Consider the following 15125-nt stretch of genomic DNA (forward strand, 5'->3'; position numbering starts at 1 on the left):
ATTGCAGACATTGCTGCTATGAACATTGGGGTGCATATGGCCCTTCTTTTTACTACGTCTGTATCTTTGGGTAAATACCTAGTAGTGCAATTGCTGGGTCAGAGGGTAGCTCTATTTTTAACATCTTGAGGAACCTCCATACTGTTTTCCAGAGTGGCTGCACCAGCTTGCATGCCCACCAACAGCGTAAGAGTGTTCCCTTTTCTCCACATCCTCACCAATATTTGTTGTTTCCTGTCTTGTTAATTTTTGCCATTAATGACTGTTTTAATGAGAAATAACATATAGCTCTTTAGAATTGGCAGTGCCACCAGTGATGAGTAAAACGAGGCCCAGGAAGGTGACTTACCCTTGCTGTGATAGGATTGTTCAAAAGTAAGAGATCAGCGAAGAGCCCAGTTTTCCTATCACTCAACTCACTGCAATCTGCATTAAATTCATTTGTTTACAGAGAGGTAACTAATTCCCGTAGATCCCTGTATTTCAAAGAACTCTTCACTAAAAGGATATCTTGTAAGTACATTTAAAGAAATTCAACATTATCATTTTTATAACTAGTAGCTGTCAATAGAGGTCCCTGAGGACCCTGATCTAATGGTAAGAACACCAGTCATTTGCATGCGAACTAGGGCAGGCTTTAACAAAGGGCTCACGTTGCCAGACACATACCGCACTAACTGTGCTCTTCTGTGTGAAACAGGTGGTCCTGACCTTTCAAGTCTTCCTCCATGTTTTTCCTCTTGGGTGTCTTTCAGTAAGCTTTTGTGCCTAAAAATATATTAACTTTTTAAAATTAATTTATGTGGAGTAACAGGAAATTAAACATAGAAATGTCTGCAAAGGTCCCATCATTTTCATGCACCCCAGTGACGTGTTCTCCTAATACAGAAAATGACTACACGAGTTCCAGCCTCATCTGACACCTGCAAGGCCCTTCACTCTGTGCCTTCTACTCTCGGTGCTTACTGCCCTGGGTGAGAGCTGCCTGTTTTCTTCTCTTCCCCACCCAACACTGCAGCAGGGCCTGGATTTGGTTCTCCAGCTATTCCCAGGTTTAGCATGGGCCGTGGCACATTGTGGGTTTCCCTTACATAGTTGTTAGGTAAATTCATAATTGAAAAATGTAAGCACCTGGGAAAAGGGGTATTTAAAAATTCACCTCCCAGGTAACAGAGCAGCCCATATATTTGTCATTTTCCCACTCTTTCAAATAGAGTCACAAAGATCAAACACCTCAAAACTGATGAGAATTAGAGGAGCAAGACTGTCTCCTCTTTCCCCAGGACTCCTTCAAGTCTGCTCTCTGGGTTTGCTTGCAAAATGTGATTACCCTGTGGTTCTCAGAATCCCTGCAAGTGAGGATCCCCTGTGACCAGCCGGAAGCGGTTCTTACTTAACCCAATCCGGTGACCACATGGAACATTAAAAATAGGCTGAAACTTGTAAGCCTCTTTGCTAATTCATAAAGTGCTCTAGGCACTTCCGACTGCTGTGGCTCTTACGGCACACTGGGCCTTAATCTGTGCTTTGGCTCCTATTTATAGAGGGCCCTAAATGGATCAAGTTTTGTATATGTCAGACACTCATCGAACCAGTGTCCACTTCATTTAGGCCTGTTAGTTTTTGGAGCCTCTAGCCTTTCTATGGTTTTTACTTAAAGTTCTGTTAATAGACGAGACAATGTCTGTTTCAAGATTTCCCTGATTAACTTCACATAATTTTAATCATTCTAAATTCTCCTAGCACTTACTTAATCAGGTCCCTACACTACGTTTACATTGCCCATGAGATTTCTCCGTGTCTTTTATCATCTTTTTCACGTGATTTATTTGCCCTGACTTACAGAGTGACTTGTGTTCTTCCCTTCCCCTCTGGTGCCCACATGTAAACCCTATTCATGCCAAATCCTTCTACCTGGAATATGAGGAGGAGCAAGGAGGGATCAACCTCTATTTTGGAAGGAGATGTCAATAGCTACTCTGTACTTTTTCTATGTGACATAAACCTATGTTAAAAGTTAGGTAAACATGGGGGCGCCTGGGTGGCTCAGTCGTTAAGCGTCTGCCTTCGGCTCAGGTCATGATCTCAGGGTCCTGGGATCGAGTCCCACAACGGGCTCCCTGCTCAGTGGGGAGCCTGCTTCTCCCTCTCCCACTCCCCCTGCTTGTGTTCCCTCTCTCACTGTGTCTCTCTCTGTCAAATAAATAAATAAAATCTTAAAAAAAAAAAAGTTAGGTAAACATGGTTATTGAGGATGTATCAGAAAACCCCTCATGCAAATTTCTACATACTTTTTGAAATCAACAGTGGCCTTCCAGTTTAAACTTGGCTCTAGTCTTTTGGTCATTTGACTCTTCCCAAAATTAATTTGGTTCTTCTCCAGCACACTCTTGCCTGAAGCAGGAAGAGCTTTTTGAAGGGCGGCTGCTTCTTCCTTCTTAGGTGCCTCCTTAAGTGCTTCCTTTTTTTTCCATTCTCCACTGAATCTAACATCCTTTATGTACAAAAACAAGAAGAATAATTTTTACAATGATATCACTTCTGAATTATCTGGTGCTATCTGAAAATTAACACTGGTGGTAACTTCAGAAAAGGAGGTCACTGACGCATCTAACTTGTGTTGCTTAGTGACATACACTGGAGAAGGGCCACCTCAGGATTCAGGTCTCTGTTGGAGCTAGTCTGACAGAAATGTGATGTTCCAAAGCTCACCCTCCTCCCCTGCTGCAGCACACACACACACAACAGCAGGGCTGGAATTATTCACTCCTCACCACCACCAGAAAAATCTAAACTCAAATGCTGTATTGACTGGGATACATCATGTACAAATTGCTGAAACCAAGAATAAAGAGAGTATCTTGCAAGTAGCCAGAGACAGAAGACACATGACAGACAGAGGGAGAAACATAACAATTAAAAGAGACTTACCAGAAACAATGCAAGCCAAAAGAAAAGAGAATGACATCCTTAAAGTATTAAAATAAAACCAAAGACCTGTCAACCCAAAATTCTAAACAGAGACAAAAAAAAAAAAAAAGCTTTCCAAAATAAAGGCAAAATAAGACTTTCACAGATGAACAAAAGCAGAGAATTCACTGCCAGAAGGCCTGTGCTAGAGAAATGTCCATGAAGTTCTTAATTCAGAAGGAGTATCATACCAGGAAGAGTATCATACCACATCTACACAAAGAAATGAAAACCTGTAGAAATGGTAAAAATATAAAAGACCCTTTGCATTATTTTTGATCATTCTAAAATATAATTGACTCTCTAATGCAAAAAGAGTAAGGAGGGCACGTGTCATGATGAGCACTGGGTGTTACATGCAATTAATAAATCGTTGAACACTACATCAAAAACTAAGGACGTACTATATGGTGGCTAGTTGAACATAATAATAAAAAAATAGTATCAATGTGTTGAGGGGTTAATACCATGCAAAAGTAAAATGCATGACTAGAATGCCAAAGGAAGGGAGAGGCATTGAAGGTGTACCATGTTAAGATTCTTAAACTATTTGTGAAATGGTAAGATAGTATTTAAAGGTGGACAGGATAAATTAGAGGTATACATTATACACCCTAGGGCAACAACCATGAAACTTTTAAGAAGTATAACTGACAAACAACATAAATAAAATAGAATCATTTCTAAAAGCTCAATACAAAAAGGGCAGAAAAAGAGGAAAAAAGAACAAAGAACAAATGGGACAAATAAGAAACACGTAGCAAGACAGTAAATTTAAATTCAACTCTATCACTAGTTACATTAAATAAAAATGAGTTTAAAATTTCAGTTAAAAGAAATCATCAGATTGGATGAAAAAGGAAAACCAACAATTTGTGGTATTAAAAAACCCACTTTCCATGCAACCAACAATCAAAAAATGCAGGAATGGCTACATTAAAAATCAAACAAAATGGACTTCAAAGCAAATATTATCAGACCTAAAGAGGGAGATACATAATGACAAAGAGTCAACACAACTCTAATTGTGTATTCACCAAATAACTGAACTTCAAAATACATAAAGCAAAAACGTAACTAAAAAGAAAAAGAAACCTACAATTATGAGACTTCAAAACTCCTTGTTCAATAATCACAAAAATTAATAATGTTGAAGACCTGAGTAATACTATCAACCAAAATGACAAAACTGACAGTTACAGAACATACATTCTTCTCAAATGCACACACACAAAAAATCACCAAAATTGACCACATTCTGGGCATAAAATAAACATCCACAAAGCTAAAAGGACTAAAATCATACAAAAGGTCTTCTCTTAATACAATGGAATTAGACTAGAAATCAGAAAAAGAAAGGTACCTGGAAAATCTTCAGATATATTAATTTGCATGAAAACATAAAAAAATCTATGGGATATATTTATGTAGTGTTTATAAAGAAATTTACAGAATAAAATTTTATAGTAGAAAAAATAAAGGTCTCAAATCAATGCCTAATTAAGAGCTTCCAAATTAAGAGATTAAATAAGGAGAGCAAATTAAACCCAAAAAATCAGAAGGAAAAAAATCATTAAGAGCAGAAATAAAATAAAAAGGAAAGCAGCCAAACAATAAAGACAATCAATGAAACAAATAGCTGTTCTTTTAATAAAATCAATCACTTTGGGCACCTGGGTGACTCAGTTGTTAAGCATCTGTCTTCGGCTCAGGTCATGATCCTGGGGTCCTGGGATGGAGCCCCGCATCAGGCTCCCTGCTCAGCGAGGAGCCTGCTTCTCCCTCTCCCATTCCCCCTGCTTGTGTTCCCTCTCTGTCTCTCTGTCAAATAAATAAATAAAATCTTTAAAAAAAATAAAATAAAAAAAAATAAAATCAATCACTTCTTTGCAGACTAATCAAGAATAAAAGGAGAGATGCCTCAAATGACCCATATTAGAAATGAAAGAGGGGTCATCACAAAAGATCTTCCAGACATTAAAGGATAATAATGGAATGTTGTATGTGATGCCAGCCAGGGTAGTGTCAGATGAGGCTTTGTGGGAACTGAATTTCCACCCCTGTCCAATGGTAATGAAGCATCCCACACCACCAGAGTTGCCCATGGAAATTAAGTGAAGAACTCAGACTTTGCAGGACCTCCAGACTCTGCCAGTGAAGTGCCTAAGAAAGCCTGTTAAAACAAAAGATTTAAATAAAATCCAGAATTTCACAACATAATGCCCCAAATGTCCAAGACGATAAAAGATCACTCATCCTACCAAGAACCACGAAGATCACAGCTTGAATGAGAAAGGATAATGCACAGGATAATGCTTATACCAACACAGGATAATGCTTATACCAAGATGAAAGAGATGTTGGAAAAATCTGATAAGAATTTAAAGCAGCCATCATAAAAATGCTTCAGTGAGCTATTATGAAGACTTGAAACAAAAAACTAGAAAGTCTCAACAAGTAAATAGAAGATATGAAAAAGAACCAAAAAGGAATTTTGAAACTGAAATTTGTAAGCCAAAATAAAACTCACTGGGACAGGCCTAATAATATGATGGAGAGGACAGAGGGGAAGAATCCATGAACTTCCATGAAATTACCCAATATGAATAAAAAGGGGGAAATTCATTGGGAAAAAAAATGAACAGATCCTCAAGATCTGTGAGACCATAACAAAAATTCCAAAATTCATGTCATCAGAGTAACAGAAAGCGAGGAGGGAGAGAGTCAGTCTAAAAATGTATTCTAACAAGATTTGAAATTTTCTCCAACTTGGAAAAAGACATAAATCTAAGATTCAAGAAGCTGAGGAAACCCTAACCAAAGAACGCAAAGAAATCCATGCCAAGAGACATGATGATAAAAGAAGAAAACCTGCAACAGCAGAAAAGAACAACAATGGAAAAGAATAAAAGTGTGGGTAAATACTTTCATTCTCTTTTCTAAGTTTGATGGTTGAAGCAAAATATAATGTTGTCTCATACAGTTATCAATGTATAGAGAAGAAATAAAGACTATAAAAAATAAAGAGGGGGTAAAGAGACTTCAAAGGAGATATGGTTTCTTTTTTTATTACTAAAATTGTATTTATTTTTTCAGTCTCATCAGTGTAATAGTATTATAGCTTTTGCAAGAAGTTTATGTTGAAAGAGAAATGACATAAATTCTCACATAGTATATTTGTAAAGGAAGATTATGTTGACAGTTTTTCTTTTTGTGACACATCAGGAGTTGCAAGCGATTGAGTCATATGCAATTATTATTTGAAGGAGAGACATGGTTCCTATGCTTCACTCAAACTGGTATAATGTCAAACTGCAGATTATAATTAATTATGGATGCATAATATGGTACAATACCCACAGTAAACACAAACACAAAATCTATACAAAGAGGTACACACTCAAGACACTATGGATAAGTCAAAGTAGAATTCTAAAAAATGTTCAAGTTATCCGTAAAATGCAAGAAGAAAAAAAAAAAACGAAAACAAAAACTAAAAGGAACAGAAACCAAAGTAAACTGGCAAGTGTAAGCCCTAACATAGCAATAATTAAATGTAAATGATCTAAACACATCAGTAGACACATCAATAGTTTCACAAATTTATTTTTAAAATGACTCAACTAAATGCTGTCTACCAGAAACTCACTTCAAATATAACAATATAGGTAGCTTGAAAGTAATAGGAGGGGAAAGATATAACACGCAAACAGTAGTTAAAAGCAAGCCAGAGCGGCTACAAAAATATCCGATTAAGTAGACTTCAGATAAAGGAAAATTACCAAGGAGAGAGAGGACATCACATAATGATAAAATGATCAATCTATCAAGAAGATATAGCAATCTTAAATGAATATACAGAGCTGCAAAATACAAAACCAGAAAAGAAAAATCAGACAAATCCACAATTATAGTGGAAACACTTCAAAACCTCTCTCTCAACAACTGATAAAAAATCAGAAAGAAGTGGGAGACCTTAACATCAAAAACTGCATGATTTAATCCACAAAGTAAAAATAAGAGAAGAAATAATAAATACCAAAGTGAAGTAGAAAAAAAAAACACAGAAAAATCAATGAAACTAAAAGCTAAGTCTCTGAGGAAATTGAGAAAATCAAGAGATCTCTATCCAGATGGATCAAGAAAAAATAAAACACCAATGACCAATACCAGAAACGAGAGAAGTAACAATAGCTACATATTCTACGGACATTAAAAGATGAAAGAATAACTATGAACAAGTTTATGACAATAAATTTGACAACTTAGATGAAATGGACAATTTCCTTTAAAGACAATCTACCAGGGTGCCTGGCTGGCTCAGTTGGTAGAGCATATGGTTCTTTTTTTTTTTTTAAAGATTTTATTTATTTATTTGACAGAGAGAGAGAGATAGTGAGAGCAGGAACACAAGCAGGGGGAGTGGGAGAGGGAGAAGCAGGCTTCCTGCCGAGCAGGGAGCCCGATGTGGGACTCGATCCCAGGACCCTGGGATCATGACCTGAGCCTAAGGCAGACGCTTAACGACTGAGCCACCCAGGCACCCGAGCATATGGTTCTTGATCTTGGGTTTGTATGTTCAAGCCCCACACTGGGGGTAGAGATTACTTAAATTAAAAAATAAAATGGTTAACATAACAAAGGTTATGTGTACTTTACCCAATACAAAATTAAAAAAAAAAATAAAGACAATCTACCAAAACTTCCTCGAGAAGAAACAGATAACCCACATGGCCCTAACTATCAAAGACACTGAAATCTGTTGTTTAAAACTTATCTCAAAGGACACTCCAGGCCCTGATGGCTTCACTACCAAACATGTAAGAAAGAAATAATACCAACTCTGCACAAACTCTCCCAGACATTGCAGAGGAGAAAAAATTTCCCAACTCATTCTAGAAGGCCAGTATCACTCTGATAACCAAAACCAAAGATATTAAAGAAAACTACACACCAATAACCTTATATGGATGTGAAACTTAAAATCTTAGCAAGTTAGACCCCATAATATATAAAAAGGATACTACATCCTGAACAAATGAGGTTTGTTCCAGAAAGGTAAGGTTAGTTTATGTTTGAAAACTCATCAATGTAATGTACTACATAAACAAACTAAAAAAGAAAAAACACAATTATCTCAATAGGTAATCATTTGATAAAATCTAATAGCCATTCCTTTTTGGGGGTTTTATTTAAATTCAAGTTAGTTAACATATAGTGTATTATTGATTTCGCGGTAGAAATTAGTGATTCATCAGTTGCACATAACACCCGTGCTCATCATATCAAGTGCCCTCCTTAATGCCCATCACCCAGTTACCTCATCCCCCCACTCACCTCCCCTCCAGCAATCCTGTTTGTTTCCTATTGTTAAGAGTCTCTTATGATTTGTCTCCCTCTCTGTTTTTATCCAATATCCATTCCTAATAAAAGTTCTCAACAATATCACATAGAAGGGAACTTTTTTAACCTTATAAATTTCATCTGTGAAAAAGCTACAGCTAACATCATACTTAATAGTGAGAAACTGAAAGTTTTCCCTTCACCACTGGGAACAAGAAACTACTTCTATAGAATTCTGTACTGGAGGTTCCAGCTAGTGCATTAAGGAAAGAAAAAAAAGGGACTGAGTTTGGAAAGGAAGAGGCAAAATGATCTTTATACAAAGACAATATGATCATCTATATAGGAAACCCTCTGGGATCTACAAAGCAGACACTAGAATTAGTAAGTGTTCCAGAATATGAAATCACTATATAAAAATCAAGTGTATTTTTATATAGTAGCAACAGATCATCACAAATTGAAATTTTAAAACTACCATTAACCATAGACCTTGTTGAATAAAAATTCGAGTAAGTTTGAAGATTTAACTGGTTTTATGAATCAATTTATGAGTCCAGCAGCATCCCATCTAGCAAGTAGTGAAATGCTCCACAGAGCTGAATAAAAGAAAGGTCTTTTTTTTAAAGTTTATTATGTTATGTTCATCACCATACATTACATCAAAAGAAAGGTTTTTAAAGACAGAGAGAGCATTAAAAAAAAAGGAATTTACTAGCAAGGAATGTATTGTTTAGGCAAGGTTGCCCTCCTACAAGCAGCAGAAGGGGTAAATCAGTAAATTTCAAGGTATTGACCAGGAAATTCCAGTTGACTGGTTATAGGTTATATTCCTGGGTGGTTGAAACTGCAGTTATTTCAGTATAATATAATAATAATATATATTATGTAGTATACAGTAATATAATTCTTGGGTGTTGACTTGGCCTAAGTGATACCATTTTGGGCCTGTGGTTTTCTTTTTAACCCCTCTAAATTATGAAATACTTACAGGTAGGTTTCATAAGAGATGTGCAAGACCTGTGCACTGAAAGTTACAAAATATTGCTGAGAAAATTGAAGACCTAAATAAATGGAAAGACATACTCTGTTCATGGATTGGAAACCTCAGTATTGTTAAGACATTAGCTCTTTGTAATTAATCTATAGATTCATCATAGTCTCAACCATAATTCTTTCAGGCTTTTCATGAAGAAATTGACAAGCTGACCCTAACATTCTAATGGACATGCAGAAGATGTAAAATAGCCAAACAAGTTTGAAAAATAACAACATTGGAGGATTTACACTACCTGACTTCAAGACTTAACTATAAAGCTACAGTAATCAAGACAGTGTGGTACTGGTATAAATCACTGGAACAGAAATACACCCATATAAATAGACAACTGATTTTTGAGAAAGGCATAAAGGATGGTTTTGTTTTGTTTTTTTCAACAAATGGTGCTGGAACAACTAGATATTAATATGTAAAAGGAAAGAACTTTGATCCATACCTCATGTCATGTACAAAAAATAAACTAAAAAGGCCTAAATGTAAAACCTAACATTTGAAAACTTCTAGAAAAAAAATATTGGAGAAAATCTTTATGACACAGAGTTTGGCAAAGCTATAAAGAAAAAATTAACGAGTTGGACTTCATCAAAATTGAGGACATTTGCTTTTTGGAAGACACTAGTTGGAGAATGAAATGATAAGCCACAGACTGGGAGAAAATACTTACAAGTCATATATCTGACAGAATATGTAAGCCAAGAATATATACAAAGATCTTTCACTACTCAGTAAGAAATCAAACAACCCAATAAAAAACTGGGCAAGGGGCGCCTGGGTGGCTCAGATGGTTAAGCTTCTGCCTTTGGCTCAGGTCATGATCCCGGGGTCCTGGGATCGAGCCCTACGTCGGGCTCAGCAGGGAGCCTGCTTCTCCCTCTCCCTCTGTCTCCCCCCCTGCTCAAGCTCTCTCTCTCTGTGTCTCAAATGAATAAATAAAATCTTAAAAAAAAAACAAAAACTGGGCAAAAGATTGGAATAGACACCTTATCACATACAATATATGAATGGCAAAATAAGCATTTGAAAGACTGCATTCAAGAAATGCAAATTAAAACCCAGTGAAATACCAGTACATACATCTATTAGAATGTCTAAAATCAGAGGACTGACCATACCAATTATTGACAAATATGCAGAAGAACTGGAATTCTCATACATTGCCGGTATCTATGTAAAATATTACAACCACTTTGGAAGACAGTTTACGAATTGCTTAACGAGTTAAACATACAACTACCATATTACTTTGCTCTTTTATTCCCAGATTTTACCCAAGAGAAATGAAAGCATATGATCTGTGGAGATAAACACCCAAAAACAAAATGTTGAAAATGTGAGAGCTTAAATTTTAAAGATATGTACAATGTTTTGAAAATAAAGTAAAAGAATATTTGCAAAAGGTGGGTGACAGCAAAGAAAATCAGAGGATCAATCTCAGAGGCCCAACCTTCAACTGGGTAAGTTTCAAAAAGAGAGCAAAGAGAACAGAAAGGAAAGAATGATTAAAGATGTGATACAAAAAAAGGATTTTTCTAGTTCTGAAGGACATATGTCATCATTAATGAAAAACAAACAAAACCAGCACCAACCATATCATCATGAAAATTACAGAACATCACGAATAAGAGAAGATCCTAAAGGCTTTGTTAGATGAGAAAAGTCAAAACAGACAGGCCACATAGAAAAAAAAAATGCCTTTAAAATTCTAAGTTACAAATTATTTTTGAACTATCATTATAGAAACAATAACTGGGAGAGAAAAATAAAGATATTTCACATGCTAACCCTCAATTTTTTCCATTATGTGCCTCCTTTACTCAGGAAGCTCCACCAAAATTATGGGGTACATCAACAAAAGGAAAACTGAATGGAAGGGAACTTCCTCAACATAATAAAGACCATATACGAAAAGCCCACAGATAACATCACATTTAGTGGCAAAAGCCTGAAAGCTTTTCCCCTAATATCAGGAATAAGAAAAGGATCTAGCTTTCACTGCTTCTATTCAACACAGGCCTAAAAGGTCTAGCCATAGTAATTAGGCAAGAAAAAGAAATTTAAAAAACATCCAAACTGAAAAGGAAGAAGTAAAACTATCTCTGTTTGCAGATGACATGATCTTATAGGTAGAAAGAACTAAAAGACTGGGGCGCCTGGGTGGCAGTTAAGTGTCTGACCCTTGATCTCAGGATTATAAATTCAAGCCCCACGTTGGGCTTCACATGGAGCCCATTAAAAAAAAAAAAAAAGAAAAATATATATTTTTTCAAGATCGTATCTATTTGAGAGAGAGAGAGAGAGCGAAAGAGAGCACAAGTGGTGGGGGGAGAAGTAGACTCCCCGCTGGGCAGGGAGCCTGATGCGGGACTTGATCCCAGGACCCTGGGATCATGACCTAAGTTAAAGGCAGACACTTAACCGATTGAACCACCTAGGTGCCCCCCAAAAGAAAAATATTTAAAAAAAAAAGACCTAAAGATTAAAAAAAATTGGGTTAATAAATGAATTCCGCAAAGTTGCAGGATTTGATTTTGAATTTCACATTCAAAAGAGCCAGATCTGATTTCAACACTCAAAAATCATTTCTATTTCTCTACTCTAGCAGTGAAAAATTAGAAAGGAAATTCAGGAAACAATTCTATTTACAATAGCATCAAAAAGAATAAAATGCTTAGAAATAAATTTAACCAAGGAGGCAAAAGACTTGACACTGAAAAGTATAAAATACTGCTGAAAAAAATTAAAGGAGACAAAAACAAATGGAAAGACACTCCATGTTCATGGATTGGAAAAAATTAATATTAAGATTACAATGCTATACAAAGCAATCTATAAATTTAATAAATCCCTGTCAAAATCCCGATGCTGTTTTGTGCAGAAATGGTAAAACCAAACCTAAAATTCTTTCTTTTAGGAAGTTTCAGGAGGTAGGTTTCTTTCAGGAAGTAAAGGGAGCCCAAATAGCTATAACAGTCTTGAAAAACACAAAGTTTGAGGACTTAATACTTCTCAATTTCAAAACTACTGCAAAGATATAGTAGTCAAAATAGTATGGGACTTGTATAGAGATAGACAAGATAGAATAGAATTGAGAGTCCAAATATAAACCCCTACATCTATGGTAAATTGATTTTCAACAAGGATGCCAAGACCATTCAATGGGGAAAGAACAATCTCTTCAACAAATGGTGCCAGAAAACTGGTTATCCACATGCAAAAGAATGAAACTGTACCCTTATTGTACTCACACCATATACAACTCAAAATTAATCAAAGACCTAAATTTAAGGACTCTTTGTCCCTAAATTTAAGAGCAAAAACCACGAAATTCTTAGAAAAAACAGGGGCAAATCTTCATGACATCGGATTTGGCAATGGTTTCCTAAGTACAGTACCAGAAATTCAGACAACAAAAATGTTTTCATTGGACTTTATCAAAATTAAAAATGTTTGTGCCTCAAAGGACACTATCAAAATGAATGAAAAGACAACCCACAGAATGGGAGAAAATATTTGCAAACATTCTATCTTATAAGGGATTAATATCTACAATATATAAAGAATTCCTACAACTCATCAACAAAAAGACAACCCATTTTTTTAAATGGGCAAAGGACTTGAATAGACATTTCTTTAAAAAAAATATACAAATGCCGAATAAGCACATGAAAATATGCTCAACATCACTAATCATTAGGGAAATGCAAATCAAAACTACAATGGGATATCATACTTCATATTTACTAAGATGTCTATAATAAAAAACACACATACAAACACACACAGAGAAAATAACAAGTATTGGTGAGAATGTGGAGAAACTGGAATCCTTGTACAGGAATATAAAATCCCAAGAGAAATGAAAGCATATGATCTGTGGAGATAAACACCCAAAAACAAAATGTTGAAAATGTGAGAGCTTAAATTTTAAAGATATGTACAATGTTTTGAAAATAAAGTAAAAGAATATTTGCAAAAGGTGGGTGACAGCAAAGAAAATCAGAGGATCAATCTCAGAGGCCCAACCTTCAACTGGGTAAGTTTCAAAAAGAGAGCAAAGAGAACAGAAAGGAAAGAATGATTAAAGATGTGATACAAAAAAAGGATTTAAAATGGCTCAGTCTAGGTAGAAGCAGTTTGGCAGTTCCTCTAAAAGTTAAAAACAGAATTATCATACGACCCAGAAATTCCACTCCTAGGTATATATGCTCCAAAAACTGAAACAGGAACTCAGATACATGTACACCAATATTTAGAGCATTTTTCACTATAATCAAAGAGTGGAAACAACACAAGTGTCCGTCAATAGATGAGAGGATAAACAAAATGTGGTTATACACACAAACGGAATATTATTCTGACATGTGCTACAACATGGATGGACCTTGAAAACATTATGCTAAATGAAATAAGCAAAACACCAAAGGACAAATATTGTATGATTCCACTTCTTGAAATACCTAGAAGGCAAATTTATAGAGACAGAAAGTAGATTAGAGGTTCCTAGGAGCTGGAGGAGGAGGAAAGGGGAGTTACTGCTTAATCGGAACAGAATTTTAGTTTGAGATGATGAAAAAGATTTGGAAATAGTAGTAATGCTTGCACTTTATGAATGTAATGCTACTCAATGATACACGAAGTGGTCAAAATGGCAAATTTTGTTTTGTGTAGGTATTTTATGACAACAACAAAGGAAACTAGAGTCCAAGAAATAGGTAATCCAACACCAGGAAAAAAACAAAAACAAAAACAAAAAGAACCTCGCAGGACAATGACAAAGAGAAATTTCAGGATAAGAGTAGCAGCAGTATAGTAAGAAAATAGAGTGCTCTGGAAGTGGCAGGGTCAGAAGGAAAATAATAGACTGGTATTTGTGGCATTGACATCATCTTGAGAATCAGCCTGGAGCTTAAGTGCATCACATTAGCATTTCTTGCATATTGTTTCTTAGCCATATCAGCTTCAATCAACATCTTATTTCATCACTATATTAGCTGATTTCTTTGTCCAACACTATTTCAAAAACCATGAAAGACACAAAGGAAGCACAGTTCTCATGCATATTCAGTTGACATACTTATTGAGACAATCCAATTAGGTAGTAATCATGGGATGCTCAGAAAGGATAAAAGATAATCAAAACATCTAGGCTTCTTTAATAGGGCTGACTCCTTTTTCCTTAGTGTTATTAATTCAAAAGGGAAGATGAAAAGTGCTATTTAGAAAGCAATATGAAATATTTTACACCTATTACCTAAAGAGAATCAGAAACTTTCTTAAAGTACTCCACTTAATTTCTTATTTAATAATATACTGTGAAAAATACTCTAAAAATTAGAAGCAGAGGTCAAAAATAGGCAGAATTACTCTCAACAGAAAGTTTGGTCAAGTAACACTATGCTGTGAAATTTCAAGAGTCTATAAACTTACCTGTTTAGACATATTTTCTGAAAATTTTGCCGATTTTTCTTTTAAAAATGTGACAAGGTCTTTATAAATTTCACTTTTTCTCTCGTAATTAATTTCCCCCTCATCATCTGTTTTGCCCTTTGAGAGAAAGAGTTTGGTGCTATTACTATTAATTGAACCTGATCAATACATCACAACACGAGCCCACATATTATTTTCTTCTATCAACAATCCATGTGGTAGTCTTTATACAACAAAAATACAGGCAAAATCCTTCCCTCTTAAAGTTATCCATCCGACCATCCATCCATCCATCCATCCATCCATCCATCCAACCATCCATCCA

General features: G+C 35.6%; 1 protein-coding gene across 4 annotated transcripts in view; it reads right to left on the minus strand.

Moving 5' to 3' along the window:
- The window catches only part of ODAD2 (outer dynein arm docking complex subunit 2), a 175852-nt gene that overhangs the window by 144214 nt on the left and 16513 nt on the right, over positions 1–15125 (minus strand). For 2 of the 4 annotated variants that reach the window (XM_006739479.3, XM_081820783.1), the window contains 3 exons: positions 14801–14917; positions 2292–2494; positions 670–768 (listed from right to left, as the gene is read on the minus strand). In XM_006739479.3, the coding sequence (XP_006739542.1) occupies positions 670–768; positions 2292–2494; positions 14801–14917 (419 nt within the window). The remainder of the gene's footprint in view (positions 1–669; positions 769–2291; positions 2495–14800; positions 14918–15125) is intronic. The other 2 variants (XM_081820782.1, XM_081820781.1) reach the window with 2 other exon arrangements.

The sequence above is a fragment of the Leptonychotes weddellii genome, chromosome 5 (genome assembly GCF_054177405.1).
Source record: "Leptonychotes weddellii isolate Sample4059 chromosome 5, ASM5417740v2, whole genome shotgun sequence".
NCBI lineage: Eukaryota > Metazoa > Chordata > Mammalia > Carnivora > Phocidae > Leptonychotes > Leptonychotes weddellii.